Source organism: Hoplias malabaricus, chromosome 3, assembly GCF_029633855.1.
Source record: "Hoplias malabaricus isolate fHopMal1 chromosome 3, fHopMal1.hap1, whole genome shotgun sequence".
Taxonomy (NCBI): domain Eukaryota; kingdom Metazoa; phylum Chordata; class Actinopteri; order Characiformes; family Erythrinidae; genus Hoplias; species Hoplias malabaricus.
The window spans coordinates 50,242,912-50,270,882 of NC_089802.1; the positions used below are offsets into that span (position 1 = coordinate 50,242,912).

The window sequence follows — 27,971 nt, forward strand, 5'->3', positions numbered from 1 at the left end:
TTACATGTAACAAAAAAATATTTATCAAATTTGTGTGGCTCAAACATCCCTTTTCACTGTGATTTTCCACTTTGATAACCAGAAAGTAGATCTTATCAGTTGTACAAAGAAACTGGTGGAGGCCTTTGGTAAATTTGTTATTGTTTAAGTGAATTTAAGCCCACAGCTTGACATTTAAAATGCACAGGACATTCAGATAATCTTCTGCTCAGATAAAATTCCAGGAAGATATGTGTGTTTTTTTTCCCACTTTAATCGTAGTTCATGTGTTTCTATTCTATCCCTGCTGTACCAGTAAAGATTATCTAACACTGAGAAACTGGGTTCTGGAAAGAAAATTTTTTCTCAAAAAATACTCAAATATATCTGCCTGTTAAAACAACAAGCAGGATACAGGACGTTGTTTTTGGGAACTGAACACAATTATCAGCATTTAACAAAAAAGTCCACAATCCACAGTTCAGAAACAAACACTGACTGATAGGTGGACTGGTGAGTCAAAAGTGACCCTGAACAACATAAAAGAATACCGAATTAATTAATGTTCAATATAACTGAAAATAAACCGGAATTAATTTCTCAGCAATTAACCCAATTACACAAAAAACATAAAATTATATTTAAAAAAAAAGAAAGAAAAATATATTCTCGACTGCACTGTGCGTGCGGTGAAACTGTCTATTAAACAGTGCTCTTTGTGTAAAACAAGGAGTCGTGCAACTTATGGCTGAATATAAATAACTTTATATAGAGCTGATAATTTACTTATTTGGTGAAAAGCCGCTTTTCCATTCCCTACGTAGCGCGTTAGGAATGAAGTTTGGAGGCATTTGAGACAGTCCCTTTGTGCGCAGAGTGTCTTTTATCAGCTTCGGGACTTTTGCGACTCTTACCGTGGGTGACTTCGTGAAACCAGCCACGCTGGGGATTTTCGAAAGGAGCAACTTTAAATCACGTTGTAGCCGGCATATTTTAACACTGTCTATAATTACCTTTAAAACACTACAGTGTATAAATGTAGTGCTTCCGGTGGAATTGTCCTCATCAAGACATCCAATAAACAGAAGAATTATAGTAGATAGTGAATGTAAGCTGTGTCTGATGCTAACGTCAGCATTTCTATCTATATGCCGCTAATGTGTTAGCTTTAAAACTAAGAAACAAATCGATATCGAATAAATACGTTATCATTATTTGTTTTGTGAAGTGTATTCAATTTTGACGTTATAAAATATTATTTACAATGTTTACTTGATAAAATATGTTGTAGTGGTTATGGTGTCATGGATTAACGTTACACTGCAAAATGAAGTGTCTTCCACAGAGCTTAGACTTTAACATGAATAAACACTTTTTTTCATGTGGGGGGCGGGGAGAATACAAGAGGCAGAAAATATACCCAATGTCCCAGAATGAACTTTGGATGTTTATGATATCCCTGCAGATTTTTTTCTGAAAAGAAATATCTACAAAGCTCCTAGGTGCTGTGGTCCTGGGTTCAGTCGTGAGGAGTTTGGTAAGTTCTCCTCTTGTCTGTGTTTTTTTCAGGATGTTCTGTTTCCTCCCACCGTACAAAAACACGTTAAAATTGAGATTGGCTGTACAGAATTGTCCACAGGTCTGAGTGACTGGGTGAGTGAGTGATGCCCTGCGATTGACTGGTGCACTATATCTCCACTTATCCAGTTCAGGGTCGTGGTGGATCTGGAGCCTACCCGGAATCACTGAGTGAAAGTCTTGAACACACCCTGGAGTGGGCACCAGTCCTTCGCAGGGCAACACTTTCACACCTATGGACACTTTTTAAGTCGCCAGTCCACCTACCAATGTGTTTTTGGACCATGGGAGGAAACCCACGCAGACACGGGTAGAACACAAAACTCCTCATAGACAGTCACCCGCAGCGGGGCTCAAACCCAGAACCCTGGAGCCACGTGACTGTGTATCAATAATATTTAATTGATACTTTGCTTCTTTTGCTGACATTGAAATATGAATACATTTTAATGGTGGATTTGACAAGAAAATTAATACAATTCTTTTATAATACAATTCTTAATACTGTTATTTTTGCACGATCACTATTTAAAAAAAAAACTTGCACAATTTTCTAAAATATTTTTATATATGGTATATAATTTCTGGAATTCTGCTTTATTTGTTTTTCTATAGGTTAGTTTCTGGAGTTGTTTCTGACCACAAAAAATGAGCGAAGGCACTGGGGCAGTGACGAATGCAGGAGAAGGTGAGGAGGTGCTGCAGCCCTTCTCTGTCACCATTGGGGCCACAGTTCCCACAGGATTTGAGCACACAGCTGCAGAGGAGGTCAAAGAAAAGATAGGAGCTGAAGCCAGCATTAGCAAAGACAGAGGCAGAATATATTTTGAAATAACAACAGATAATCTCCCAAAGGTTAGTGTCTTGACATTTTTGGAAAAAAAAAGATCAACAGTTGATCTTGTCATATTGAACACATTATAAGCAAATGATTGTATTACTCCTTAATACTATTTTCCAGAAGGCTACAGAAATCAGTTTTACAGATTTAAAACATGCAACACAATGCTAAATGACAATTTGTAAATGACAATTTGTGATTTGTACATAGTATTCTGTTTATTTGCTATGTAATGAGTAAATTTGGTTTAATGCCATGTTCTCTTAAGTGTGGACAAATGAACATTAAAAAGACTCTTGAAATACTAACCCTGCTTGAGAGCAAGTGATATTCTCAGATCTTAATTTCAATGCTATTTTACTGTTATATCTTCAACAAAAGAATGAGAGCTGCTTATCTTTTTAGGTACATCATCTGAAGTCTGTAGACAATCTGTTTGTTGTGGTAAAGTGTTATGACAATTACCAGTTCAAAGACACGAAGGTAAGTCAGTATTAATAACTGTATATTATTGGGCAAAGGTTTTAGGCACCCGAGTCTTAGAATAAAAGCAGATAGGTTTATTACAGTAAGAAGTAATGTTCTTTCTGTGAATGTGTTGGTTTAGCCCTTTTCAAATTTCTCCTAATAGCAGTCCAGCTTTATCTGAGATTATCATTTAATACATACTTTTCCAGTTAATAAATACATCATTGTGTTAAATCAAGTGTGCTGTTAATTTAAAGGAGCAATCTGTAATACTGACACCAAATGTTGAAAATGGGTCCAACAATACAGTTTCAACCCGGCCTCCTCCCCAGACCCGTAGCTCACAAAGTTGCCAGTTTGAGGAAAACTGAAATTACACAAATGAGTTTAAGGACAATCCATCCATCCATTATCTTATCTTAGCCAGTCCTTCACAGGGCAACACACACTCACACATTCATTCACACACTCACACTTTTGAGTCACCAATCCACCTACAAACGTGTGTTTTTGGACTGTGGGAGGAAACTGGATCACCCGGCAGACACGGGGAGAACACACCAACAGTCACATCACAGATAGTCACCCGGAGTGGGAATCGAACCCACAGCCTCCAGGTCCCTGGAGCTATGTGAATGCGACACTACCTGCCGCGCCACCATGCCACCCCTGAGTTTAAGGACAAAAATAGCTAAAAAGAATGCACCATAATCAACATATTTACACAGAAAAGTGTTCATTTCAGTAAAGCATCTACCTACACTAAAGAAAGGCAAAAAAAAGAGAATGAGCAAGCACCATTTTCCCTGTATTTTCAAGCTTTTACTCTCTAAATCCATCTTAAATATTTTGAATAGACAAGGCTGATGTTACTTATCGATTTTCCCTTCAACAGTAAATGACATTTTAGGAGGAAGATTTTTGCTTCTTATTCACAATGTGTTTGCACAGCCCCTAGTGCACTAGTGTGTGTGTTCACTGCCATAGATGGGTTAAATGCTGAAGACACATTTTGTTGTACAATGACAAATAATTGCTCATTATCATTACATGATCATTATTAGTAGACGCTGACTACATAGACAGTTGTTTAAGTAGGCAGCATTCTGACATATGTCCTCAGGAGGCATATTCACTCACCTTCAGGTTTTTGTTTTCATCATTTAATTTTTTTGAGAACCCAAAGTCCCAAATATTTTAGTGGCCAATAATGTGTAAAACAGACTATCAATTTCTTTAAATATACTGACACCTACTAGCGTCTAATAAGATAAGGTAATATTGTCTTATATAAGTATACTTGTGTTCTCTGGAGTTACACATTTTCAGAATATTGTCAGTATGTGGCCATAATGTGAAGATAATCTGTTTTTCTGTGGTAAAACAAGTACATTTATAAAGTATAATGGCTTCAGTAAATATATTACAGCTTGCTCCTTTAACAAATCAGTATGATCAGGGAAAACATTTGGAAAAAACTTTATTCCTCACAGTAGCTCACAACTAATCTCCTAAAAAATATTTTACTGTATTTTCTTTTTGTATTTTTCATTATAGAAATCAATTTAGACAAACACCACATGTATTGAGAAGATAAATTATTTTAAATAATAACTAGTATATACTGGGTGTGCTGTATTTACACCTCCATTGAACTATTATAAATCTAACATAGAAAAAGTTTTGCTATCGCTTTTCATATTGGGATGTTTTGTAATGATACAATGACCCTATTGATGAACACTCTTTCTCAATAGGAAGACGCCTTATTAGATTTGCAGGAGATAGCACCTGTATTACCCTGGAGCAATGCACTGGAGGTCTGGAAATTAAATAACTCTGTGAAGAAGAAAAGAAGTCGAAGGAGAGGAGCTGCCCCCAAACCAAAGCCTAGTGGTGATGACTCAGAAGGTGAGAAGCTCCAGGCTGAGACCAGTATGTCAGAGGAAACAGAAGAGCAGGGAGAGGTTTGTCCTGAGCAGGACATGAGCCTTCAGAGGGAGCAGAACTCTGAGACCATTGAGAACAAACCTCTGAAATTCCGTGTTACATGCAACAGAGCTGGAGACAAACACAGTTTCACCTCTAATGATGCAGCACGAGACTTTGGTGGTGCCGTACAAGAGTTCTTTCAGTGGAAGGCAGACATGACCAAGTTTGATGTGGAAGTAAGTCTGAAAGTGCTTGTATAGTCAATGTATTATCCCTACTGCTGACAAACAAAGAAACCATTGCTGCATGTAATTGATATTCACACATCTGTATCTCAATCATACTAAAGTGCCTGAGAAGGAGGAAATTCTAGTTAAAAAAATTATGTTTATGTATTTCCTTATTTGCTCTTTGTCACTTAAAGGTTCTTTAATAATTTGTTTCCTTAATAACTAGGTTTTTTCCAACTATGTTTGTTAGGTGCTGTTGAATATCCACAACAATGAAGTGGTGATTGGCATTGCCCTTACGGAAGAGAGTCTACACAGAAGAAACATTACTCATTTTGGCCCAACAACTTTACGTTCTACATTGGCTTATGGCATGCTTAGGTTTGACATTAGTTAATTTTACAATTGAAAACTTTACCAGGTTTCCTCTGGGTGATCCACATTCCTCCCACAATCCAAAAAAATCACATTGGTAAATAGATTTTTACTTTGTGAAATTATCCACAGATGTGGGTGAGTGTATGTCCAGTGTCCAGGGTGTGTTCCTGCCTTGCACCCAGTGATTCTGGGTATGCTCCAGACCCACCTCTAACCTGATCAGGATGAAGTGATTAAAGAACCTAAACAAATAATAAATACATTTATTGTACTAGTTCATTAACATATTTTTTTCTGAGAGTAACACATAAGTGAGTTTCCTCACTATACAGTGTATGAATTGGACCACATGGAGTTGGATTTCATTGGAGTATAGTGCTTTAAACTAGTTTTAAAATGTTGTAGCTGACATTGGCACACTTCATTTCTTGTAGGCTTTCCAAGCCACAGATCTCAGATGTGATAGTAGACCCCATGTGTGGAACTGGAGCCATACCTTTAGAGGTGAGGATTCATTTGAAACGTGTTGGGTGTTAATATCAAATTTTCTGTGAGTCTTTCTTTTCAATTATGTAATTTTTAAGATGTACTCAGTCCTATGTTAATATAATACGATACCTATGTTCTCAGGGAGTCATAGAATGGTCACATTCATTCTTCCTCTCGGGTGACAACCACGACATGGCAGTCAGTCGAACAGTTAATAACATCAACCATATTGTAAAAAGAAGACAAACTGGAGGCAGGTGAGGTGGCCATGTAGTGTCAAGTATTGTTATGTGTTTTTTTTTTTTTATTAACTTTAATTCAATTTTGTCACATTAGCTTATCCTGCTCTGTTCTTACATGTGTTTGTTATACAAGGTATATTTTTATAGTCATATTTTTATAAGTTAATTCAGAATCAAGATTGCAGCTTTTTCTGGGTTTTTTCAGCACTTCTCCAGGTTTGCCTATAGATACTGTACAGTGGGACCTGTGCCATCTACCCATGAGGACAAGTTCTGTGGACATAATTACCACAGACATGCCCTTTGGAAAGAGGTACATTTCTAAAAGCAGATTTTAATGAGAGAGTTGCATATTTAATTGCATATTTTGTAGGTAATCTGAGATGTAATGGTTTTGAATGCATACCTCTTCTTAAAAGAATGGGTTCCAAGAAGAAGAACTGGGATCTGTACCCTTCCTGTCTTCGAGAAATGGCACGGGTCTGCAGACCAAGCACAGGAAGAGCTGTGCTTCTAACCCAGGACAAAAAATGTTTTCAAAAGGTGAGCTCCTGAGACGGTACCTCTATAGAGCTGTATTGTATATGGATAGGCTAGCCTTTTATTATCCCACAGGGGGGAAATTGCATTTCACTGTTCTTTGTCATTGCCCTTGCATGTCCTGCATTTGCACACCTTTACCAAAAAATGCATTCATTGAAGCAATGCCATAGAGGAACCACATTTAGTACCCTAGAGAATCGTTTAGTTAATGGATTTAAAGAATATTCCTTGTAAATGGGACTTAAAATAGATTTGTGATCAAAAAACTTTATATCATCATTTGCTAGCTCTGTAAGCTCATGGCAGAGGCACCTGGCATATTTTTTTTAGACAATGGAGAGACCGGCAAACATTGAAAAACATTTATTCAAATGAGGATATTGCTCTATTCCTGCTCCATCTGTGGATAATATAGACTTATTTTTGATGTTTTGGATCACTTAAGGTGGAAAATGTCTCCAAACTAGGCTAATTACCAAAAGTACTACAAAACTAAACCTCTCGAGTTACAATGAGTTTCTGTTGTAATTCAAACAGTGAGTAAAAACTTACAGACAAGTTAAACTTCAGTCATGTACAAACAGTCATTTTTTCCATCAGACACACCGTTCCACTTGTAAACAACCTTCCTCTATGTAAACAACCATAGAGAACTGCGTTTCCCCACAATCATAGACATTCCCTTTAAGTGAGTTTTAAGAAACTCCTGACACTGTAAATATCTTAGAACCATACCTCGAAACACAGAACCTTTTAGGAACCAGTATTTTTTATGATCACAAATACATATTCAGAGCTTCCGTATTGTGCTAATTTAGGGACTAAATTCATTTTGAAAAAAAAAAATACTACAGTGCATTCAAAATAAAAATAAAAATTTTTCTGTGGCAGATTTAATATTTTCAGATTCAGAGGACCTTCCTCAGTGACTATGAGAAATATCCAGTTAGTTCCATAGCAACACCTTTCCTATCAAGAATTTGTTGCTGATGCCATTCACTCCATCAGGACAACTGCTGGCTCCAAGGTGCAGATAATAAATGTTAACAATGGTGAAATTAACTTGTTTTTCCTTAACTCCTTAATCACATTTCCTGTTCCACTTTAAATGGTACTGCAGCAGGGAAAACAAACATCAGTGTAACCAGTTTAATTTAAAGCACCGTTTAATGTGGAACGGAGCATCAGACTAAGAAGCTGGGGAATAAGGAGCCTATTCAGACTCATTGCCTGCTCACTGCAGCTTGTCCTGATGGAACAGATGCCATCGCCATCGAAGTGCTGGTGGGAAACTAAAGTGTGGCTGTGGAGTTATACAATGTTTTCGCTCTTATACTACGAATTGGGGCCAAATGTTGCCTAAAAGGACTCACTGTACAGGATTTTGTCACTAAAGTCAATGTTTCACACTGAATATTGTGTATAATGTAAGTGCTCAGTGATATTTATCATCATTATGCTGTCAGCCATTATACCACGCCCCTCTTATCTGAACTCCCACGTGAAAAAACAGGGCCAGAAGTCTGAAACTGAAAATCAAGTATCTGTAAGTGGAAAAAAAGGATCTGTAACTGAAAAAAATATATGAAAATAACAAACAAAAAAATAGATCTGAATTTGAAAACATTTGCTATTGAAAAAATGACTTCAAATATCAAAATATATAGGAATTTGAACATGTAAATGAATTATTTATTAAAAAAAAAACAAATCCAGAATTCTATTCTAAACCGATTCTATTATATTCTATTTGAACCACAAAACAAAAAAAATCACTCTATGCTTACTTTAAATTTGAATGGATTGTAGAGTTTAGGTCAACTCCTAGATTTGAACTTATGATTTTTTTCTAAATGAGCAAAACCTTTTTCCTTAAATTAGCTCCATAATTCAGTTGTTTTTGGTATGCCACAGTAACTAAAAAAAAGGGTTAATAGTTCAGCCCTAGTAACTAAATAACCTTATAATGGACAAGCCTGTGTGTGTAGATATTACTAGATGTTGGCAAAATGACTGATTCAGATTACACATATAAACCATATGTTCCAAGGACAAAGGATATAGTGGTTTTAGATTAGGTAATCAGACCTAAAAGTTGAGTTTTGTTTGTAGGTCATGCGTAACATTTCAAGACCTATGAGTAAACGGTGTGTAACCAGACATTCAGGGTGTGTGCAATGTGGGTAAATCCACAATCTGTATTAACTGTTTATGTTTGTTATACAGGCTCTTTTACGAATGAGTGGACTGTGGCGGAAAACACACACAGTTTGGGTGAACGTAGGCGGATTGCATGCTGGCGTTTTTGTTCTGCTACGCACTGGAGCAATTTTTGGCAGCACTCCAGAGAACAAGAGGGAGTCTCAAAAGGCGTCTGAGACACAAGTGGAGGACATGATGGAAAACATTTAATCGAAAATATTTATATACACCTATAATGTTAATACAGGGTTTAAAACCTGCAGCTGTCTGAAATATACGCAAATCATAAATTGTTAAGAAGTTTCTGCCTGTTAGTTGTGATTTTCTGTTTTGATTCCCCTAGAATATTGTATGTATTTCATAAATATTAATATAAAGGGAAACATTACAGTATTAATTTCCAAAATATAGATACACATACACAAGTTCATGTTGTTCATGTTCAGGATCATCAATAAATGTGCACTGAATTTCATCAAGTGTGTGAGCACCACCTTTTGTGTAGGTAAGGAACCTACCTGGGCACAAGGCGGGAACTCACCCTGAAGGGAGCGCCAGTCCTTCACAGGGTAACGCACACACACACACATGTACTGCTCCATAATCTTTTTATATTCCCTTCCATTGAAAGTAAAGAAGGTTTTCTTTTCTTCTACAGTCAAGTTAATATTTTGGGAGATCCATGTTTTTTTAAACGGACAGCAACTATATTTACAAGCGTTACATTTGATGACATCACAAAAGCAGCCAACTTGCAGGTTATTGACCATATTAACTTGTTTATAAAATGTTGACACTGTAGTACACCAAAATCTAATTATGTCTTATTTCAAAATAAAAAGAGGGCCTAATTTAGGATGCTGTATTTCTGGTGATATGCTCATAATCCATATGGCACCTGATAAAACAGTCTAGTATATTTACATGTAGCATTTAGCAGAAATGAAGTGTCAGGTGACTTAATCTGCATTTGAGTGCAAAAATTTCAAAACATGTTACCTTCCTTGTTTTGATGGTGGTGGAAAACACTGATTAAGTCCACACACTATCATACCATCTCAGATCAGCACACCATTGTTCTGTTGTTCTAGTTTTGAGATGGCCACATTGCATATATTTTGATGTGCTTCAAGTGTATACTGAACGATACCAGCAGTGTTAACACCACTTTAATAAATCTGAGCTTTTCTCCACTTTATTATATCCGGCACATATTTCTTACATTACATGATAATTATTGCTGACACTAATTTAAATAATGTATTACACAGAAAACTGTATATTATACAGTAAAGTATTGTAAACTGCTGTACAGTACAGCATGGTGTGTTACTACTGATAGCTGAGCTGTGTGAAATCCCTAAATTTTACACCCCCAGTCCCAAAGTAAAATATGGTACAGTGACATGTAGTATATTATTATATAATATAATACTACATGATATTATGTACTGTAGAATAATTGTATAGTATGTGGTTTAAGGGAAGAAGGATGGCCTTAATTGCCCATCCCTTCTCTGCATTTTTGGTAAATCTTTAAATATGATAAATATTCCTGGATTATTATTGTTTAATTTGTTTTGCATGGCCATCATGTACCTCTCACTGAGGAGGTACATGTGGGATTTTCAGTAATCCTGCTGAGCAGCACAGTATTTAGCTGCCTACATAGGAGCCATTCATATCACAGCCATGTTCTGGAGTGATTGTAAGTCCATTAAAATATAGACCGACAAGGGATTGGTAGAATAGTCTAAATGAACAATATAAGACACACACACACTCTGTCCTATCCAAGTCCAGCCCATAGGGGGAGGAAGTTTTAAATAAAAGCGGCTCTCTCACAGCTCACCTCACTCAGTAGCTTCATCAGTTCACTTCAGAGAGCAAAATAATTATAAATAAAAAAGACTAGGATCATGATTTGGACAATTCTGCTCCTCGTCAACGTTATCCTCTTTTTTTACTTTCTTTCAACTCGAACGCGGTGAGTCCTGTTTTTTGTTTAAAATTTACTAAAATTACTGAGTTGAGTAAACATATTTCCAAACTGCTGTTCATAAAAACAACTGAAATGTTTTGGACAAGACTAAGGTCCGGCTTACTGTAATGTGGAGTGGCAACTGTAGTATTTCCTCTTTCATTAAAGATAAAGCGGTCTGGTAAAACCATTATACAGTTGTAATGCAATAATGGTGTAATGATATCGGTTTAGCTATTTTAAGTGTCATGTTTTGATAATAACTCAGACAGTACAGCCATATGTGGTCCAGATACTAAACGTAGGGACCATATGAGCAGCCTATTTGAAAACACAAAACCTCTCTACAACAGCACACACCGTGGTGCAATACATGTGCAATACAGTGGAACGTCTACCTACGAACTTGATCCGTTCCGTGACCCGATTCGTAAGTAGAAAAGTTCGTTTCTCGAGTCAATTTTCCCCAATAAAAGTTTTAAATGGTTACACATCACTACCTTGAAGAGTAACACAGGCACTGGCTGTATGACGGGAGGGGGGGGGGGGGGGGTAATAACGGAGAGTAGGCGGTGAATGTGTGGAGACGACGCGTAGATACGGCTTAACTTAGGATGAATTTCGATGTCTGCTATTTACAATAATGCCAAATTGCTAAAACTACAATTTGCTAATCTTAAAAGCTCACTCAAGTCTGGACGCGCTGGGAGATTCGCCTATTGGGGTCAGTGGCCATTTCCAGGCCACTGGCTCGGGTTCGTTCCGAGGCTCGGGAGTCGTGGTTCCTTGGTGGAGGCAAGCAAATATTCAAATGCCCGGTTCGTATCTTGGAAAGTTCGTTAGTATAGGCGTTCGTTAGTAGAGGTTCCACTGTGTTTTAAAGGGGTTTAAAATAAGATTTTTGGCTTTGGTTAACTTTGGTGTTCTGTTAAACACCATTTTAAGAGAAGAAATCAGTCCAATCAAACAAATCAAAATCATTTTGAAATTAAATAGCACTTTATATCATGAAACACTGCTACATTTGGGAAGACAAGGACCAAACTGGGTCTTGTAGGATATTCCTGACATGCAGTAGTTCGAAATGTGGCCCAAGGAAGGACTACTGGTGAATACGTAACATAGTGATGTGTCGCTCGCGAACGAACCGGTTCAAAGAGCCGGCTCTTGTAAGTGAACGATGAGAGCCGGTTCCCGTCTAAGACCGAGCCATTTTTTTCTAAGGCTTGTCATTCAACCAATCAGAGAACAACAAGCAAGCTCCAACTCTCCAACCCTCCGAGCTGAGACACTTGGTTTTCCTGAATACCAATCTGCCTTCCAAAAAATAGTTGAAGAAAATGTTAAATTAGTTGAATGTTTGTTGACAGTTGTGGTTGTTTTAATCACTACCGTTGAATGCTGCTGTTTTGCACTTTGCAGAGTATGTGTTTATTTAATTACCCAGAAATGAATGATTATTTAATTTAATAAGCTATTTTGTAATACCTACCTTTTGGGTTCCATTGGCTATATTTCAGAGTTTATAAGTGATTTTTTAAGGTGTTTAAATAAAATCCAGTTATTTATACAATTAAATGTGTGAGTGCAATCAGTGAGTTATTACAAGACAGCCATAAAAACAATTGGCCATTGCAACACTATTTATTATTTTTAATATTGAACAATAATATTTTGTCCATATAGTCATGTAAAATGTAGGTAATATTGTTCTGTACCAGTGGAAATAAGTGGTAAAACAAAGAGATATTTAGGAGCTGAAAGAGCCGGCTCTTTATGAAGAGCCGAGCCAAAAGAGCCGGCTCCCCAAAAAGAGCCGAAATTCCCATCACTATAACATAGACACCCAGGGCTTATTGATATGCTTGAAGGAGTGAACTGTGACCTGTTAGTTCCAATCCCGTAGATGAGCTAATGTAGCACAAATTTCTGAATAGACTAATGCTGTCTTTGAAAGATGTTTTGGAGCAGGTGGGCTAGTCTTTGCTGTGCTCATATCATTGAGCACTGAGCACATGACCCTGCTGGCAGGTTCACTGGTTGTTCTTCCTTGGAGAGGAAGATTTTTTATGTAGGTGTTTAGTACTGCATACAGGGGACAGCCCACAAGGCCTGAATTTTCGAGATGTACTGATCAAAACAGTCTGACCATATATGACATTTGGCCCTTGTCAAAGTTTTTCTTGCTATTAAAACCTAACCTTAAAAAACGGACTGTTCTTTTGTTGTTTAATGTGTCCTAGTCCTCCAGAGTTCTTAATGTAAACAGACCAGTGTAATTCACATTTATCAGTGCTTTTAATCTTATGGCTTATGTTTATAGATCATTATGCAGCTATTTTTTTCTTATATGTGTTAATAATCTCTGAAATTTACCTTCATCTGTGGATATATATTTTTCCATCATAGTATGCAGCTGTCTTGGATAGAGTTTTCCCAAAATGTACCAATCATCAACTAGATATTTGATTTTAATACTCTGCTGTCTGTTTTGGATTATAGAGATAGATGGCCTCATAGCAAGTAAAATAAACATTTAGAGAAGGATGGCATGAGAAAAGTTTGGTGTGCGCTTTGGTTTTTCCCTCAGCTTTTGTCAGGAATGAACTTACTGATACTTCATCCTGAGCCAGTAAAACGTGATGCTGTGATTAAATTTTTGCTTAATGTCTTAATGTCACTATGGTGGTATGATCTGGCATTACACTACATTCCAGTAGCAGAATGTTTGGCACATTATGATTTACTGACCTTAACTGACTTTTATGACACTAAAATATGACTCTGACTTCAGGTCAAAACGAGAGCCGCCTTTAGATAAAGGAGTTATTCCATGGTTGGGACATGCACTGGAGTTTGGAAAGGACGCTGCGAAGTTCTTAACAAGAATGAAACAGAAGCATGGTGACATATTTACGGTAAGAAGGGACACATCAGTCCATCATGTGTACTTGCACTCTAATGCATAATTGCCTTTTCTTTATTTCCTAGCATACTGATTTTTTTACCATTCAGAATATGCAATTCTTATAAGTTAAGCTTTCCTTGAATCTATTAAAAATATTAATAAAAAAATTGATGCTCAGAATGATATATTTACACAGATCAACCATAACATTATGACCACCACTTTGTTTCTACATTCACTGTCCATTCTCTCAGCTCCACTGACCAATCAAGAGCATTTTGTAGGTCTACAATTACAGACTGTAGTTTATCTCTTGATCTGCATACATTGTTTGCTCCTTTTCACCCTGTTCTTCAATGGTCAGGACTACCACAGAGCCGGTATGGTTTGAGTGGTGGATCATTCTCAGCAGTTAGACTGACGTGGTGCACTCTGTAAGACACGCCTACCTCACTAGTCCACCTTGTAGATCATGTCATAGACAGTGGCTCTGTTGCTGCACGGTTTGTTTTGGTCATCCCCTTGTCCTTCATCATTGGACACAGGACACTGTTGGCTGGATATTTTTGGTTGATGGACTATTCTTAATCCAGCAGTGACACTGATTTATGAACCCCAGCGGCACTGCTGTGTCTGATCCACTTGTTTCACTAACACAACACCATCACATCAGTGTCACTGCAGCACTGAGAATAAACCATCATGGTTGATGTGTGTATGTAGGGCTGCAAAAACAAAATGATAAAATCGATTAAAAAAGTATTAAATTAAATTTAATTCACATTAAATATGAATTATTTATATATTTTATTGTTTATATAATGAAAATTCCTACAGAAAGTGATAGGGGTCGGTCAGTGCCGTTTTGTATTTTATGTTTTTTTTAATTGTTTAAAAGGACTTTGTTAACTAAATTAAATTGAAATGCTGCAATTAATATTGGACTTTTAAGTATTGTGCCTTTAAGTAAGCTTCTTTATATGAGTCACTAACATTTACAGTATCAGTAACAATGATGTGCCTCACAGGTTCGTGTGGCTGGACGCTATGTTACCGTCTTGCTGGACCCCAACTCCTACGACTCTGTTCTTCAGGACACAGTGTCTCTGGACTTCACACGTTATGCACAGCTGCTGATGGACAGAATTTTCAATCTGCGACTCCCAAACCACAAGCCTGACTCAGAGAAAAGCATAACGATAAGGTACAGTTAATTATGCTCATTCATTTTAGTCTCAATTTCAGTTTGAAAACTACATAGTCACATATTTCTTCTTCTAACACAAGAGTTTTGATATTAATTGAATGAGGTGTGTTAATATAGACAAAATGAAGCTGTTCTAGGCAGTTGGTTTCTGCACCTGGAGTAGAGAAACAATGAAGTAACAGAACACAGAATGGTTTACAGTGTTTCCCAACATTGGTGAAATTCCTTCTGGTGTATTGCAGGGTTTTCCCTGTCTAGCACACCTCATGCAGCTAATCCCACCAATCAAAGATAATCTAAATTGGTGGAGCACGCATGACACTTATGTTTTCCTTTAGCAGTTAAGACGATCAAAAAGACACTTTTTGGAAACAGGGCTCATTACATTAATAACAACTTGCTGAGTCTAGTGCTGAGTTCAAGGTACAACGTAGTAAAATGCGCAAAGCAGACCAGATTCTAGAAAGCTGTTCAAGAGCACACAGAAGTGCATAGTTATCTGAGCCCTTCCAACGAAAACTCATATATCAGTTATTTCCACAATTTAGTAGCTTTTCTTGCTTGTCCAATCTCAGCAGTGGAACTGAACAGATTTCAGAATGAGCCTACATTTAAACTGAAATGTATAGTCTAATAAATGGAAGAAATATTTGAGTAACAGCTTTGCTTTATAATCATTATAACGTATAATCTTCATAGAAATCACTGGTTAATTAAATGTAACACACTTTGAAGCCGCTGCAAATGATCCAGGTGTGGGCTAGAGGGTTATAAATATTAATCATCTAACAGCAGAACATAACCTCAGGCTCTTGTCACTACAGTCTTCCCAGGAGAGTATATTTCTTCAGAAGAGTCTCTGACTACCCTTAAATACCCTTTATTTCAGAAGAGTTTTACAAATAGTTTAGTTTTTTATGTTTACAGATAGTGCTTATAAATAAGTTATATATATTTATATAAATTATATATATAAAGCCCCATAGTTCCACTGACTTATATAATATTATCTGCATAGACATTTGCTTTATCATTTGTCAGCAACATCACTTACAGTATCTCCTGTAATAGTAGCTCCTTTTAAAAACCATAAAGCCTTTAATCTTAACATTGGCTTTGTGTAATTTGTGTTTGGGTGTGACAAGTTAGAAATGTCCAAGAAAAGAAGCACTTAATTAAAAGCAGACTTGTATTGTCCTGTATTGACCTTCACTCAGTAGGTGTGTTTCTTAAATTCTATATGCCTGGATGTTCTTCAACACTACCCGAACAAAACTAGTTTACTTCCCCAACAGCCAAGTCAACAACAATTCAGTTTGTTTACAAAGCATATATTTGTAAGAATGAACAACACATGTCAGTAGATTACCCGTAATACTAAACCCTTTAAAGTGAAATAAAAAAAAACAGAACACTGATGTGTTCAAAACCTTAAACCATTAATCAAAATAAACCATTTGAATAATTTGATAGAAACATGTTCTTTTAAGGGAAACTCACAAACAGTGGTGCTAATAGAAATCAGGAAGTACAATGTTTACAGCATAAATATGTTATTTTATTCAACAAAAAATTTGTATGCTGTAATATGGATTTTGGTAAAGTAATCTAAAACATATTTACATACAGACAGCATAGTCGTATTTCATCGAGGAGGCTTTTAAAGGCCTTAAACTCTTCAGATTCTTGTTTCCTGTCACTACTCCTGTGAACAAATCTGACGTGAAAACAGCATTTCACAGCAAAGCCCTCTAAATGACTTAGTTAAAATCTTAACGAGTTAATTGCAGCCTTCTTTATTATACATGAGAAATCATGCCCATCCTGGTGATTTTTAGACTAGTTTTAGAAACTATTCCGCTTTAGGCACTTTGCAGGCAGTATTGTTTCAGAGTTAATCTTTTGCTTTAATTTGGTTCAAAACACATTTTGTTTTGTGGGGTGTATCCATTTAGTACATGATTCCAGTTTTTCCATGAAACCTATTATACAACAGTACATAGAACCCATTACTGAACTGTGCTGTCAATAATTATTAAACTTTTCTTAAAATGTTTAAAATAATAGACTGAAACCATAGTCATAAAGTTAGTGTTATATCACAGCTATTGTTAAGCAGTTTTTTTCTAGATCTTTCTTTTGAGTAAAGGCCTGTTGACTTCAGAACAGGTTAAATAAGGAGGAAATTTCATGGCGAGAGGATTAGTTTGAAACGTACTGGTTTATTATAATCACTGAGGGTTTCATCCCTTTTGTTGTGAGCTTTACAGACGAAGTTATGGCCCTCAGTGACGTTCATTCTGTCAAAACCCTGTCAGGATTACTCTGGGGCCAGGTGTGCTTACTTATCTCAGGTGTCACCCAAAGCTGAATAAACATTTCACTGCATTGTTGTAGAGCAGCAGGTACATGCCATTAGAGGTTATGACAAAGTCTGACAACCCATGAAAATTACCATCAGAAGTAAATAAAGTTCTGTTGGGAATTACGTGGGTTGTTTGCAGAGGTTGCTTCTTCATGCCAAGAGGGTGTGCACTGAAAAATAACAAACAGGGCAGTGGCCCTAAAGAATCTTCCTCACAAAAAGCCTACTATCAGATTGTTTCTATACTGAGAGAATTGGTCTGTACAGTGAATTTTGCCATTTTGTTAAACTTTTTATGAAGCAACATAATGTATTTATTTAAGTTGTTCACTAGTATTTTTTGTGGCCACTCTGGCAATCGAATGAATGAATGAGTAAATGTTTTAATTGCATTAAAAACAATATTGTTGGTATCGAAACATCACCAAAAACTATTTCACAGCTACTGTGTCCCCTTGTTAGTTAGCTAGTTATTTAGTTAATTAAAGAGGAACTTTAATCTACAAAGCAGAAAAATATATCTAGTTCTCTAACCTGTAGGTGAGAAGATCAGAATTTATTCCCTTTGTGTTTGATGCAGGTGGTTTAAGACTGTGCATTTGTCTATAGTTTTACCTTTTAACCCATGTCTATCTGCAGATATTTCCAGGGTGAACACCTCACCTGCCTCAATCACAACATGCAGAACCACCTACTGACATTGCTGACAAATGAGATGACTACCCAAAACCAGACGGACTGGAAGCATGACGGGCTTTTCAGTTTCTGCTACAGTCTTCTGTTTAGGTACGGCACCCATCAGACTTTAGTTCCAAAATGCCCCAAGCAGAAGACTTGACGCCACAACTACTAAACAGTTTAGACAGGCAGTTTTTTTCTGCATGACAGTGTTTGTAATTAAGAGGCATGATGACGTTTGTAAATAAGAGGCATGATGAATTTGGAATGAGTTTTAAGAAAAACAAGCCATAAGAGTAGAGGACAGACTTAGAGTAAATAACAGTGCTTCTCAGTGGATCCTATTATCTAATATGTTAGTTTAGTTTATTTAGCAGCCATGTTATTACGCGCTTTTAAGACAAAAGCAACATTTAGATCATGTTTCAGCACATAGCTGGAGAGAAGTACAAATATTTACACAGATGGACGCATTAGTGGTGGTTCACACAGCACAGGCACAGACATCTGTAGTGTTCCCCACTCTTTAGTTTATGATCAGCTCTATTTAGATGTCCAGTGGAAACTGACACTCAGGGAGGTCTCCACGGTCCATCAGATTTATTAAGGTTTATCATGTCATGATTCCTGTTAGATTTGTCTTTACCATCTGTCTTCTCCTGACTTTTATCCCTATTTTAGAGCTGGATATCTCACACTGTTTGGTGGAGAAGAGAATAATAATTGCACAGATGCTGCCAAAGTCTACAAGGAATATAAGAAATTTGACAGCTTCCTGATCAAGATGGCTCGCACCACTCTAAAGTCTGGTAATGATCTAATTCAACTGGATGCTTTTCATAATGTGAGAAGAAAACCCTTGCATTTTTAAGTGTACAATCTTAAAATTGATTTGCAGTAGACCCCAGTATAAAACACTTTTCATTATCTTCAGGCTTATTCAGTTTTAGTTACCAAGGTTAACGTACTACAATGTTGGTCACTGTCAAAGACAGAGCTTAGATATTTCTTCCCTTATGATTATCTGAACCAAAAACTTTCCTACATTGCTTAATTCCTTTAAACCACAAATGCAATCAGTCATGTTGTATCTGGGCCACGCGTTTGTATTTTTTCTGTTGTTCATCAGATACAACCGCTTGTGTTTTGTGGAGACCGGTTTCCATGGAATTTAAATGACATAATGACAATGGACCAGACTTGGCACGAAAAAAGCAATGACGTTTTGTAAATCAATAAAACATTACAAGTGTTTTTATTCACAGTTACACACCCATAATGCTCTCATTAGTCTCCACTGTGTCATTCTTCCACACATTTGTGTTGGTGTACATTGTGGTTTTTTTTTAAATCCAGTGTGTCATCAGTTAAATCTGATCTAACGTCTGCTGTTGCAAAAGACACAATGCCTCCACCCACGATACCTGAACTTGCCTGACCCTGGCCATTCACTCCCTGCATAACAGTCTCCAGTGTGTCTGTGTAGAATTACAGAAATCATTACCTGTTCAGAGCTAGTGTGCTCCATTTCAGGATTCTGAATCTGTATGAACAAAAGGCACTAAGTTGTCACTGTGGTGTTAAGGGTGCCTTTACTACATTTAGTTAGACAATATATTTGTATCACATTACATTTAAATGACAGATATATTGGTTTCATGCATCCCATTTCAACCTATTTCAGGATTTTTAGATGTGAAGCATCTAAAGCATCAAACATACTCACTCACTCACTAACTGCACCACAAAGGGCTAAAGATAATATGGTGTAGCCTTCAAGGCACACATCTGGATTTTAAGACCCCTAGTTGTACTTAAAATGAACTATAAAGTACCTGTACAGTTCCTTTTCTCAGGTAGTTTGCTTCGAGAATTGTGTTGTTTATTGTCATTTATTGGGCTCTGCTTCATTTGAGGCAAATTCCCACATGCCCCACAAGTTTGTGTGGGGTTTTTTTTCTTTCTCTTACTCATTCACTTGCTCACTTGTTCCCACAGGCGTCATTATTTAATTCTCGCACTCACGATGTCTCTGTCACGTCTTCACATTCGTAAAGACATATGATCTCAGATTATGACTTATCTGTGTTTGATCACGTTTGTGAATCCTGACACGTATGTATTTTGATTTCTGTTCAGACTATGAATGAGCCTTTCATAACTCTCACACTTCTGTTTACTTCCATTATTCATGGATGTCAGATTACTTCACTGTTGCTTAAAGCCATTGTAGTGAGTAAATGTTTGGTTTGTGTAATGTACTGAGTCACAGCACTCTCCTCAATCCACAGAATAGGAATCCTGTTCCAGCTTGGGTATGACTACCTCAGCACGACAATAAAAGTCTTGGGGCAATGTGTTTCATATCACCATTGTCTAAAGAAAAACCTGTATCTCCATGTTTGCTGATTTTTTGTTTACTACGTCATTTGAGCACAGCAGATGTCCTTCACATTGTGTGAACTTTTCATGATGAATGGACCAATAGAAATGCTCCAAAATTACTTGGAATATAATTTTTTACATCGCTTTCCATTGAAATAAAACTGTTTTAAATTATCTTTTGAAGTTAGTGTTGCTGAGATACATGCTTTTAATTTGACAGCCACAATATTTTCCTCTATCTCTGTATTTTTTAAATTATAATTCAGTAAGTGTGTCTGCTTAATGCTATTAATGATTCTAAACTTTCTCTCTCTCTCTCTGTATCTGTGTGTTTGTGTGTGTGTTTGTAGGAGAGAAGCAGACAGCAGGCTCAGTGAAGCAGAGGTTGTGGGAGTTGTTGGCTCAGGCAGGTTTAAGGGAGAGCTCTAGTCTCTGGCTACAGAACTATAGGAAGCACCTACAGGAGGAGGGGGCTGATGAGGAAACTCAGAGGAAGGCCATGCTGCTGCAGCTCTGGGCCACACAGGTAGATGAGTATCATTAATGCTTTACTGACCTTTTTCTGACCAAATGTTCTCTCTTACTCTCTATGTCTATCTATCTCTACATACATAAAGCTAACAAATAATACATAGATAGACAGGTCTACAGACACATGGATTGGTCGATAGATAAACAGAGAGCTAGTTATATGTCCATCCATCATCCTTCCGTCCAAACACCTTTGTTTCAAAAGTTTGTGGACACCTGCTCATCCAACTGTCTGTCAACATGGATTAATCATTCCCACTTCTTATAAATCTCGTATTCCAGCTGTACACAGTTTTGTTTTGTACGCAAAGTTTGCTAAATATTAATAGCTGCAATCTTGATCTTGAAAGTTTAATTATTTCTATATTTAAGTCCATTTTGCCCAATAACAATATGTACAACAACGCTAAAACTGAAAGTAAGAAACAGGTGCCCACTCCCTGCCTTCTAACCCTGTACATGGCTCCAGTATGACGAAAGCAAGTGCGATGGAGTGGAGTGCAATGAATGAAAATACTTCATTAGGTCAGATGAGCCACGTAGTTTCTTTGAGGCTAAGCTATTATTATCTATCATTATGCAGAAGCAAATATAATAGATGATGACGCAAGAGTTATTTTTAGTGTTTTGAACAGGTCTGTTGATTTGTGAGCTCTTTGTTCTGTAGACAGCCCCAAGGGAATTCCTGTCATTGCAGACTTGCTCTTAAAAGAACACAGTTATGTAGAACAACACAACACTTTCTTGAAATAAGATCACACTCAACAGAACATTTTCCATCTTGTGCCCATGTGCCATCTGCCAAAGAAAAGATACAATTTTAACCAACTTTCACATCCTCCTAAACATAGAGGAAAACACAAAGGGGGAAAATCATTTAAATGTTTGAATGCATTGTGAGCCAAATGCATAATGTGGTGAGTAAGACATACGTCATTTTGACCACCAAGATAAAGCAAACAAAGTAATATATAATTATCCCTGTATTAACTAGTTTATGCTTCATGGAAAAGTAAAAATAGGTTAAGTGTATAATCGCTGATACAGCAAGGCCACTAGGTGTCAGTATCACAGCTGTATCTTAATGTGAGAAACTGAGAAAATGACTGCTCTTTTACAGAGGGACTCACTGAACGTTTAATGCACTTAATTTAACTTTGACCTACATAAATATTTTATGTCGACAGGAGGGAATTTCTGGAGTGAAAAACCTGCAAGACAATCCATGTCATTCATGATCATTCATTTTTTTAGTTCATTATTTTATTGATAATTGGTTGGTAAAATGTCTTTCTACTTAGTGTTTTTTCCACACAGTAGGTTAGGGTTCAGTTCATAGCTTAAGCAGTAATATAATTCCAATAACGGTCATTGTAGAAAAAGTCCTAACATGCCATTAATAATGTTGCATGTCAATGACCAAATGTTGTAAAAAGGTTCAAGAAGACACAATGTTGAGATGTGAGACAAATAAATATAATGTAATATTTTACACGGACATGGGAGGTGAAGGGGAGCAGTTGTTTCTGCAGCAGTGTAACAGCATTTCCTTAGACACAGCATTCTGTGTTACCTCAAGGAACTGGCCCCCTGAGGACAAGCCACGCAGAGCAGACATTACCTAATCCACCCAGAGGAGGGCGCTGTCTTACTGTAGAAATATCCTACATTATTTTGTCTTTCTTGATGTGGAATCTAATCTGATCATATAACTAAATAAATCTTTCACATTAGACTTATTGATAATAGTGATGTAACAGAATGGATCATTTTAAAGTCAAGCTGTTTAGCAACGCAATATATATTTCCTGTGTTTACAGCTTCTAATCAGAGTTGTATGCATAAATTTACACCCTGCACAAATTACGTTTTCTTTTACCAAATTTTAAATATGTACACAAAGTAAATGCATAAATATTAAAAAATATTTTTTTCCACACATTTTAGTGTGTAAAATATATTGATTTGTTGGGTTTAACATATTTGAAAATATAAAAATTACTATAATATGTTCCATACAATTTCCCCCAACATATTAATTAAACAGAAAGAGTAAATTTGCTTTTAAATGTACAGAAGAATATACAGAAGACGCAGCAGGTAGTGTCACAGTCACACAGCTCCAGGGTCCTGGAAGTTGTGGGTTCAAGTCCTGCTGCTGGTGACTGTCTGTGAGGAGTTGGTGTGTTCTCCCTGTGTCTGTGTGGGTTTCATCCGGGTGCTCCTGTTTCTTCCCACAGTCCAAAAACACACATTGGTAGGTGGATTGGTGATTCAAAAGTGTCCATAGGTGTGAGTGTGTCTCCCTGTGAGGGACTGGTGCCCCCTCCTGTGTATGATCCCACCTTGTGCCCAATGATTCAGGGTAGGCCCCGGACCCACCACAACACTAAACTTTAATAGGAGGTAAAAGACAATGAATGGATGAACAGAAGAAAGTTTCCTGCACATGATTTGCACTTATTTTCACTTCATTAATGTCATTTAATCATGGATGCCCAAACATATGCATAAGACCATAAAAATGTCAGATTTATTTATTTTCTGAAATTGTAATAGGTTTTTCTCTACTCCTCCATTGCCCTCATTACATAGCTACTTATATCATGAGCTACAAATGACATGTTCTGTCCACACCTATATATTTCTGTTCCATTTATAATGTAGGTACTGTTGTAAATCAATCTGCTAATGTCAGCTCCAGTTCATCCACAAGGTGCTGTCTATTCATCCATGCACTGGATAAAAATGTCCTAGCCATAGTTTATACTTACAACCTATATTTTCCTTTAACATTATGTCCTCCACCCGCTCCCAGTGCTCCTCCTTTTATAGTAAGCCCTTTAGCGCTGGTGCTTTGATGACAACCAGAGTTTAACACTACTGTAGATCATTACAGTGGACAAGGGACATGTTAAGGACACACTCTGTGCTTTCTTTTGTGCTCTAATTCATCCAGTCTGCTTTAACTTTGGCTCCACATCTTACAACAGAATATATATATTTCATGCTGCATTTTAAGTGTCGTAAGCCCAGCTTTCCATTGTTATAGACATCTGATTTAAAAACTGGACTTCTGCAGCTTTACAACTCCTATGATGTTTTGAACATGGGTGCTTTAAATGTATCTGTCACATAAATAGAATTGAGAGCAAAGAAATAAGCCAGAGGAAAGAGGAAGTGGAATAAGTCGATATGAAATATATTGACCTTGGCTTTATTTGATGCATACAACATTACTACTGTTTACACTGTGCTGAGCCCTAATGTTGTTTGCCATTGTCTGTTACCAGGGAAACGTGGGTCCCGCAGCCTTCTGGCTCCTGGCCTTCCTGTTGACCCACTCAGAGGCCATGAGAGAGGTCAGAAAAGAGTTTAACAGAGTCTCAATGCACAGGACCACTAAGCTTGACCCACAAAAGCAAACACCTGTGTTCAGTGAGTATTATATGTATTTTTACAAAGACTAGTTGGCTTCTAAATGCTCAACTCTGTTTTCTGTTAACAGCAGAAAGCCTCACTCTCAACCTGTGAAATATAAATCCATACAATACAAGGAATGGCAAAGTGTATTAATGCATTGAAAATTCAACTGTTAAAATCTATTGTAATTTGAACTTAATTTTAATTTTAAAATAAATATTAAATGTAATAAGCACATGGTTGATTACTGTACTTGATAAAAATATGACCAGCAGCATGCTCAGGACGCTACTTGTTAAAACATGAATACTGGGAGAACAAGGGTACAGGAGAGTCCACAAGTGCAATAGTAGAGCACATGTCTTTCTGTAGAGATGTAGACTATGTGTTGCAAGTAGAACCAAACGGTTTAATTCCAGAGAGGAGATTATGTGAGCTTATGGAGTCTATTTTCTATGGCGTTTTAGCTTTGATAAGCCTTTTATTCAAATGTGATTTTGCAGACAGTGTTTTGGAGGAGACTCTGCGCCTCACTGCTGCCCCCTTCATAACTCGTGAGGTACTGCAGCACAAGACCTTGCGGATGGCAGACGGACAGGAGTATGACGTGAGGAAAGGCGACCGTGTGTGCCTTTTTCCCTTCATAAGCCCACAGATGGACCCTGAAATTCACCACGAGCCTGAGGTACACCGCCATGAAATGTACATCCACATTCACTCCACCCTTTAAAAGCATAAGTGAAATGGCAATTCAATAAATAATATTAAGACTTACTATTCAGCGCTATGTTCAGTTCAGATCTAAAGTATTTTATAGTGATTTTACGAGTGATGTTGTGGCAAAAGCAGCTTACACAAACCCAGGTGGAGCCAACACTTACAAATGGGACCCTAAATTATTTTAAATAATTATTTAACTACTATGGAACTAGTGAACTACTGAAATGACAGTGAGAAACTGAGGAGTGGACACACATATAGGCCTAATAGAAATAGTAATACAGACCTATCAGTATGTCTATGGTGTAGTTGAACAAGATTTACAGAACTTAGGCAAAAGTCCTTTTCAACCTAATGAGAAATGGTAGCAGTTTTTGTAATCACATCAAGTTTCCAGTTTAAAATGCTTTGCTAATTTGGACTGGCTAATTTTTGTAGCTGACTGAATTTAGGCAGGGTGGAAGTAATTGACCTTTTTTAAAACGCTGACAATTTGACATAGATCACACAATAAACTCAGCCCGATTTAACAATATGACTTTTTACACACAAAGTAAATATTATATTAAATTAACTCTGAATCTATGCTGTTTGGCCAAAACTGAAATCTCCCCCTTTCTAATTATTTCAAATGGTAAATTTGTCTTTGGCATAGCAACGGTTGCTATGAAAGGAAACTTATTTTCAATTGTCCCTAGTTACCACACAAGGATAACACATTTATTATTAACAGGCAGTTTATGTTTTAGGAAGTACATTTTTAGAATATTGGCTTTCCACTTGCAGTATTTTCTGATTGGCTCTTTACAGCTATTCTCAACGGACGCTTTAAATCCTATTGTGTCTACTAGTATAATCCACTCTTCTAATAACGGTATTGTTTAAGTTGAGCTGGGAAAACTCTTCAAGTAGATTGTCGAGTTACATAAGGAAGTGTGTTCCTCCTCACTCTCTCTCTCACACACACACACACACATACTCTGAGTTTAAACTCACCCTGGATTACCCCTTTGAAAGGTTTAACCCAGTACAAGGGACACCTGAAGGATTAAGCAGCAGCAGCAATAATAGAAAGAAGCTAATTGGCGTGGGAAGCAGCCTAGTTACATGTCTGCGTCATGGACACCATTACCCTAACAATGCTATCGGTTAGGAAAATCTGCACACCTGATGCTGTCATTTTGACAATGCCATGGTAACCCAGCCATCCCCACTGATTGGCCACATGTGAGTCATTTTGTTGACAACAGCTGGTACGAGGGAATGAGGAGACGTTTGTGGGTGTGTAAATCACATCCCTTAATCATGGCTATTCTATTATTTTCTTCTCCACAGAAATTCAAGTATGACAGGTTTCTGAATGTAGACGGATCGGCAAAGCAAGACTTCTTCAAAGGTGGGCGAAGAGTGAAGTATTACAGCATGCCGTGGGGAGCAGGCACCAACGCTTGTGTAGGAAAGCTATTTGCCATCCAGTCCATCAGAGAGTGAGTGTCCTCAGAGACAAGGGGTGTTCCAACAGGAAGGCCAACTCCCTGCAGCTCACACACTGTCCTTAAGCACACAGATTAGCATCAGCGCACACACACACACACACACACACACACTCACACACACACACACATTTGTTTCATTGCATTGTGGGGATATTACATCGATAATCATTCATTTTGTAGAGACTATGCCATAACTCTCACCAACAAAAAATGGCTCAAAACACATTGCATTATAATGAATTAAAAGTATAGGATGTTTTTATTTGCTTCTGTGAAGTTATTTTTGGAGATTTTTATTTATTATTATTTTTTTTGGGGGGGGGTGGGTGATTTATTATTATTATTTATTTACCTCATTTTCTCTTGCTCTTTCTGTGCTGTACAGGTTTATATTTCTGGTTTTGTCTCATCTGGACATTGAGTTGAGTGACCCTAAAGCTCAGATGCCTGCAGTGGATGCTAGCCGCTATGGTTTTGGAATGTTGCAGCCGATCGAGGAGCTTCAGATCCGATATAGATTCAGAAAGCAGTCCTCTTTCCAGTAAATATCCAGCTGTACATTTTTTATGTTGTTCAAAATCTCTGTTCAGCCAAAATGTACTTTGGATTGTAATTTTTATACAATTCAATACAATTTTTTATTGTATATTTCCAAATAGTTTGAAATGTATTAGTATTTATGTGTTGTTTATTATATATAAAATGTGTACTAAATATTTTACTTGAGTTTATAAATGTATATATGTTATGCTGTTTAATGAAAATATTTGTGTAATGATATTTGTGAGCACAGAGTTTAATGTGTACTTTATGAATGTATCTGAGAAATAGGCCAGGGTTCTTTAGTTCTGGTCCTGATGAAATTGTACAATGCATACAATGCAGCCAATCAAAATGCTATTGTACATTTGGATTTACATATACCATCCTAAAGGATCAGTAACTGAAACAGGAAAAATGTATGTATTATATATTCTAAGGAATAAAGATGGTTACATAATGTGGTTATGTAAAAATGAATTCCATTTTTGTTCATAAAACCACACATACATTATCCATTCATTTCATCCTATTCAGTGTTGTATTCCATACAGAGCCAACACAGAATCATTGAGAGCAGGGTAGAAACACACCCCAGCACAGGGATTCACACACTCAGAAATATGGAACATTTTACACAATCGATCCACATACTAACATGTGTTTTTTGATTGGGGGGTGGCTTGGAGAAAACCCACACAGACACTGGGAGAACACACAAAACCCCTCACAAACATTGACCTGATGCTGGGTTTGAATCTATACAACTCAGGACTCAGCTCCACACAAACATTAGTTCATCTCATGTAAGTTAGTGTACTAGTGTATCAAAAAATAAAATATATCATCTGCACC

At 37.0% G+C, this 27,971-nt stretch overlaps 2 protein-coding genes across 3 annotated transcripts; both read left to right on the top strand.

Moving 5' to 3' along the window:
• Positions 1-789: 789 nt before the first annotated feature.
• Positions 790-10,010, top strand: thumpd3 (THUMP domain containing 3). 2 transcript variants are annotated; one of them, XM_066664127.1, is made up of 11 exons: positions 790-1,087; positions 1,445-1,516; positions 2,173-2,412; positions 2,804-2,881; positions 4,624-5,034; positions 5,279-5,409; positions 5,841-5,910; positions 6,037-6,152; positions 6,343-6,450; positions 6,557-6,680; positions 8,907-10,010. In XM_066664127.1, the coding sequence occupies exons 3-11, from the start codon at positions 2,206-2,208 to the stop codon at positions 9,090-9,092; spliced, it is 1,431 nt and encodes a 476-aa protein (XP_066520224.1). In that variant the 5' UTR covers positions 790-1,087; positions 1,445-1,516; positions 2,173-2,205; the 3' UTR covers positions 9,093-10,010. The 2 variants fall into 2 exon arrangements, with proteins under 2 accessions (XP_066520224.1, XP_066520223.1); XM_066664126.1 differs by lacking the exon at positions 1,445-1,516 and having other exon boundaries at positions 791-1,087.
• A 734-nt stretch (positions 10,011-10,744) lies between these two features.
• On the top strand, positions 10,745-27,574 carry LOC136691555 (prostacyclin synthase-like). Its single transcript, XM_066664125.1, has 10 exons — positions 10,745-10,869; positions 13,658-13,781; positions 14,800-14,975; positions 17,983-18,129; positions 18,703-18,830; positions 20,757-20,932; positions 24,231-24,375; positions 24,864-25,045; positions 26,416-26,567; positions 26,962-27,574. The coding sequence occupies exons 1-10, from the start codon at positions 10,802-10,804 to the stop codon at positions 27,119-27,121; spliced, it is 1,458 nt and encodes a 485-aa protein (XP_066520222.1). The 5' UTR covers positions 10,745-10,801; the 3' UTR covers positions 27,122-27,574.
• The last annotated feature ends 397 nt before the right edge of the window (positions 27,575-27,971 follow it).

Excerpts from the sequence above, each read along its gene's own strand:
- thumpd3 (XM_066664127.1), top strand. The coding sequence starts at position 2,206 with ATGAGCGAAGGCACTGGGGCAGTGACGAATGCAGGAGAAGGTGAGGAG. Across the intron at positions 2,882-4,623 it reads ACCAGTTCAAAGACACGAAG|GAAGACGCCTTATTAGATTT; the intron begins GTAAGTCAGTAT and ends CTTTCTCAATAG. Across the intron at positions 6,153-6,342 it reads AGAAGACAAACTGGAGGCAG|CACTTCTCCAGGTTTGCCTA; the intron begins GTGAGGTGGCCA and ends GGGTTTTTTCAG.
- LOC136691555 (XM_066664125.1), top strand. The coding sequence starts at position 10,802 with ATGATTTGGACAATTCTGCTCCTCGTCAACGTTATCCTCTTTTTTTAC. Across the intron at positions 20,933-24,230 it reads TGCAGCTCTGGGCCACACAG|GGAAACGTGGGTCCCGCAGC; the intron begins GTAGATGAGTAT and ends GTCTGTTACCAG. Across the intron at positions 25,046-26,415 it reads AAATTCACCACGAGCCTGAG|AAATTCAAGTATGACAGGTT; the intron begins GTACACCGCCAT and ends TCTTCTCCACAG.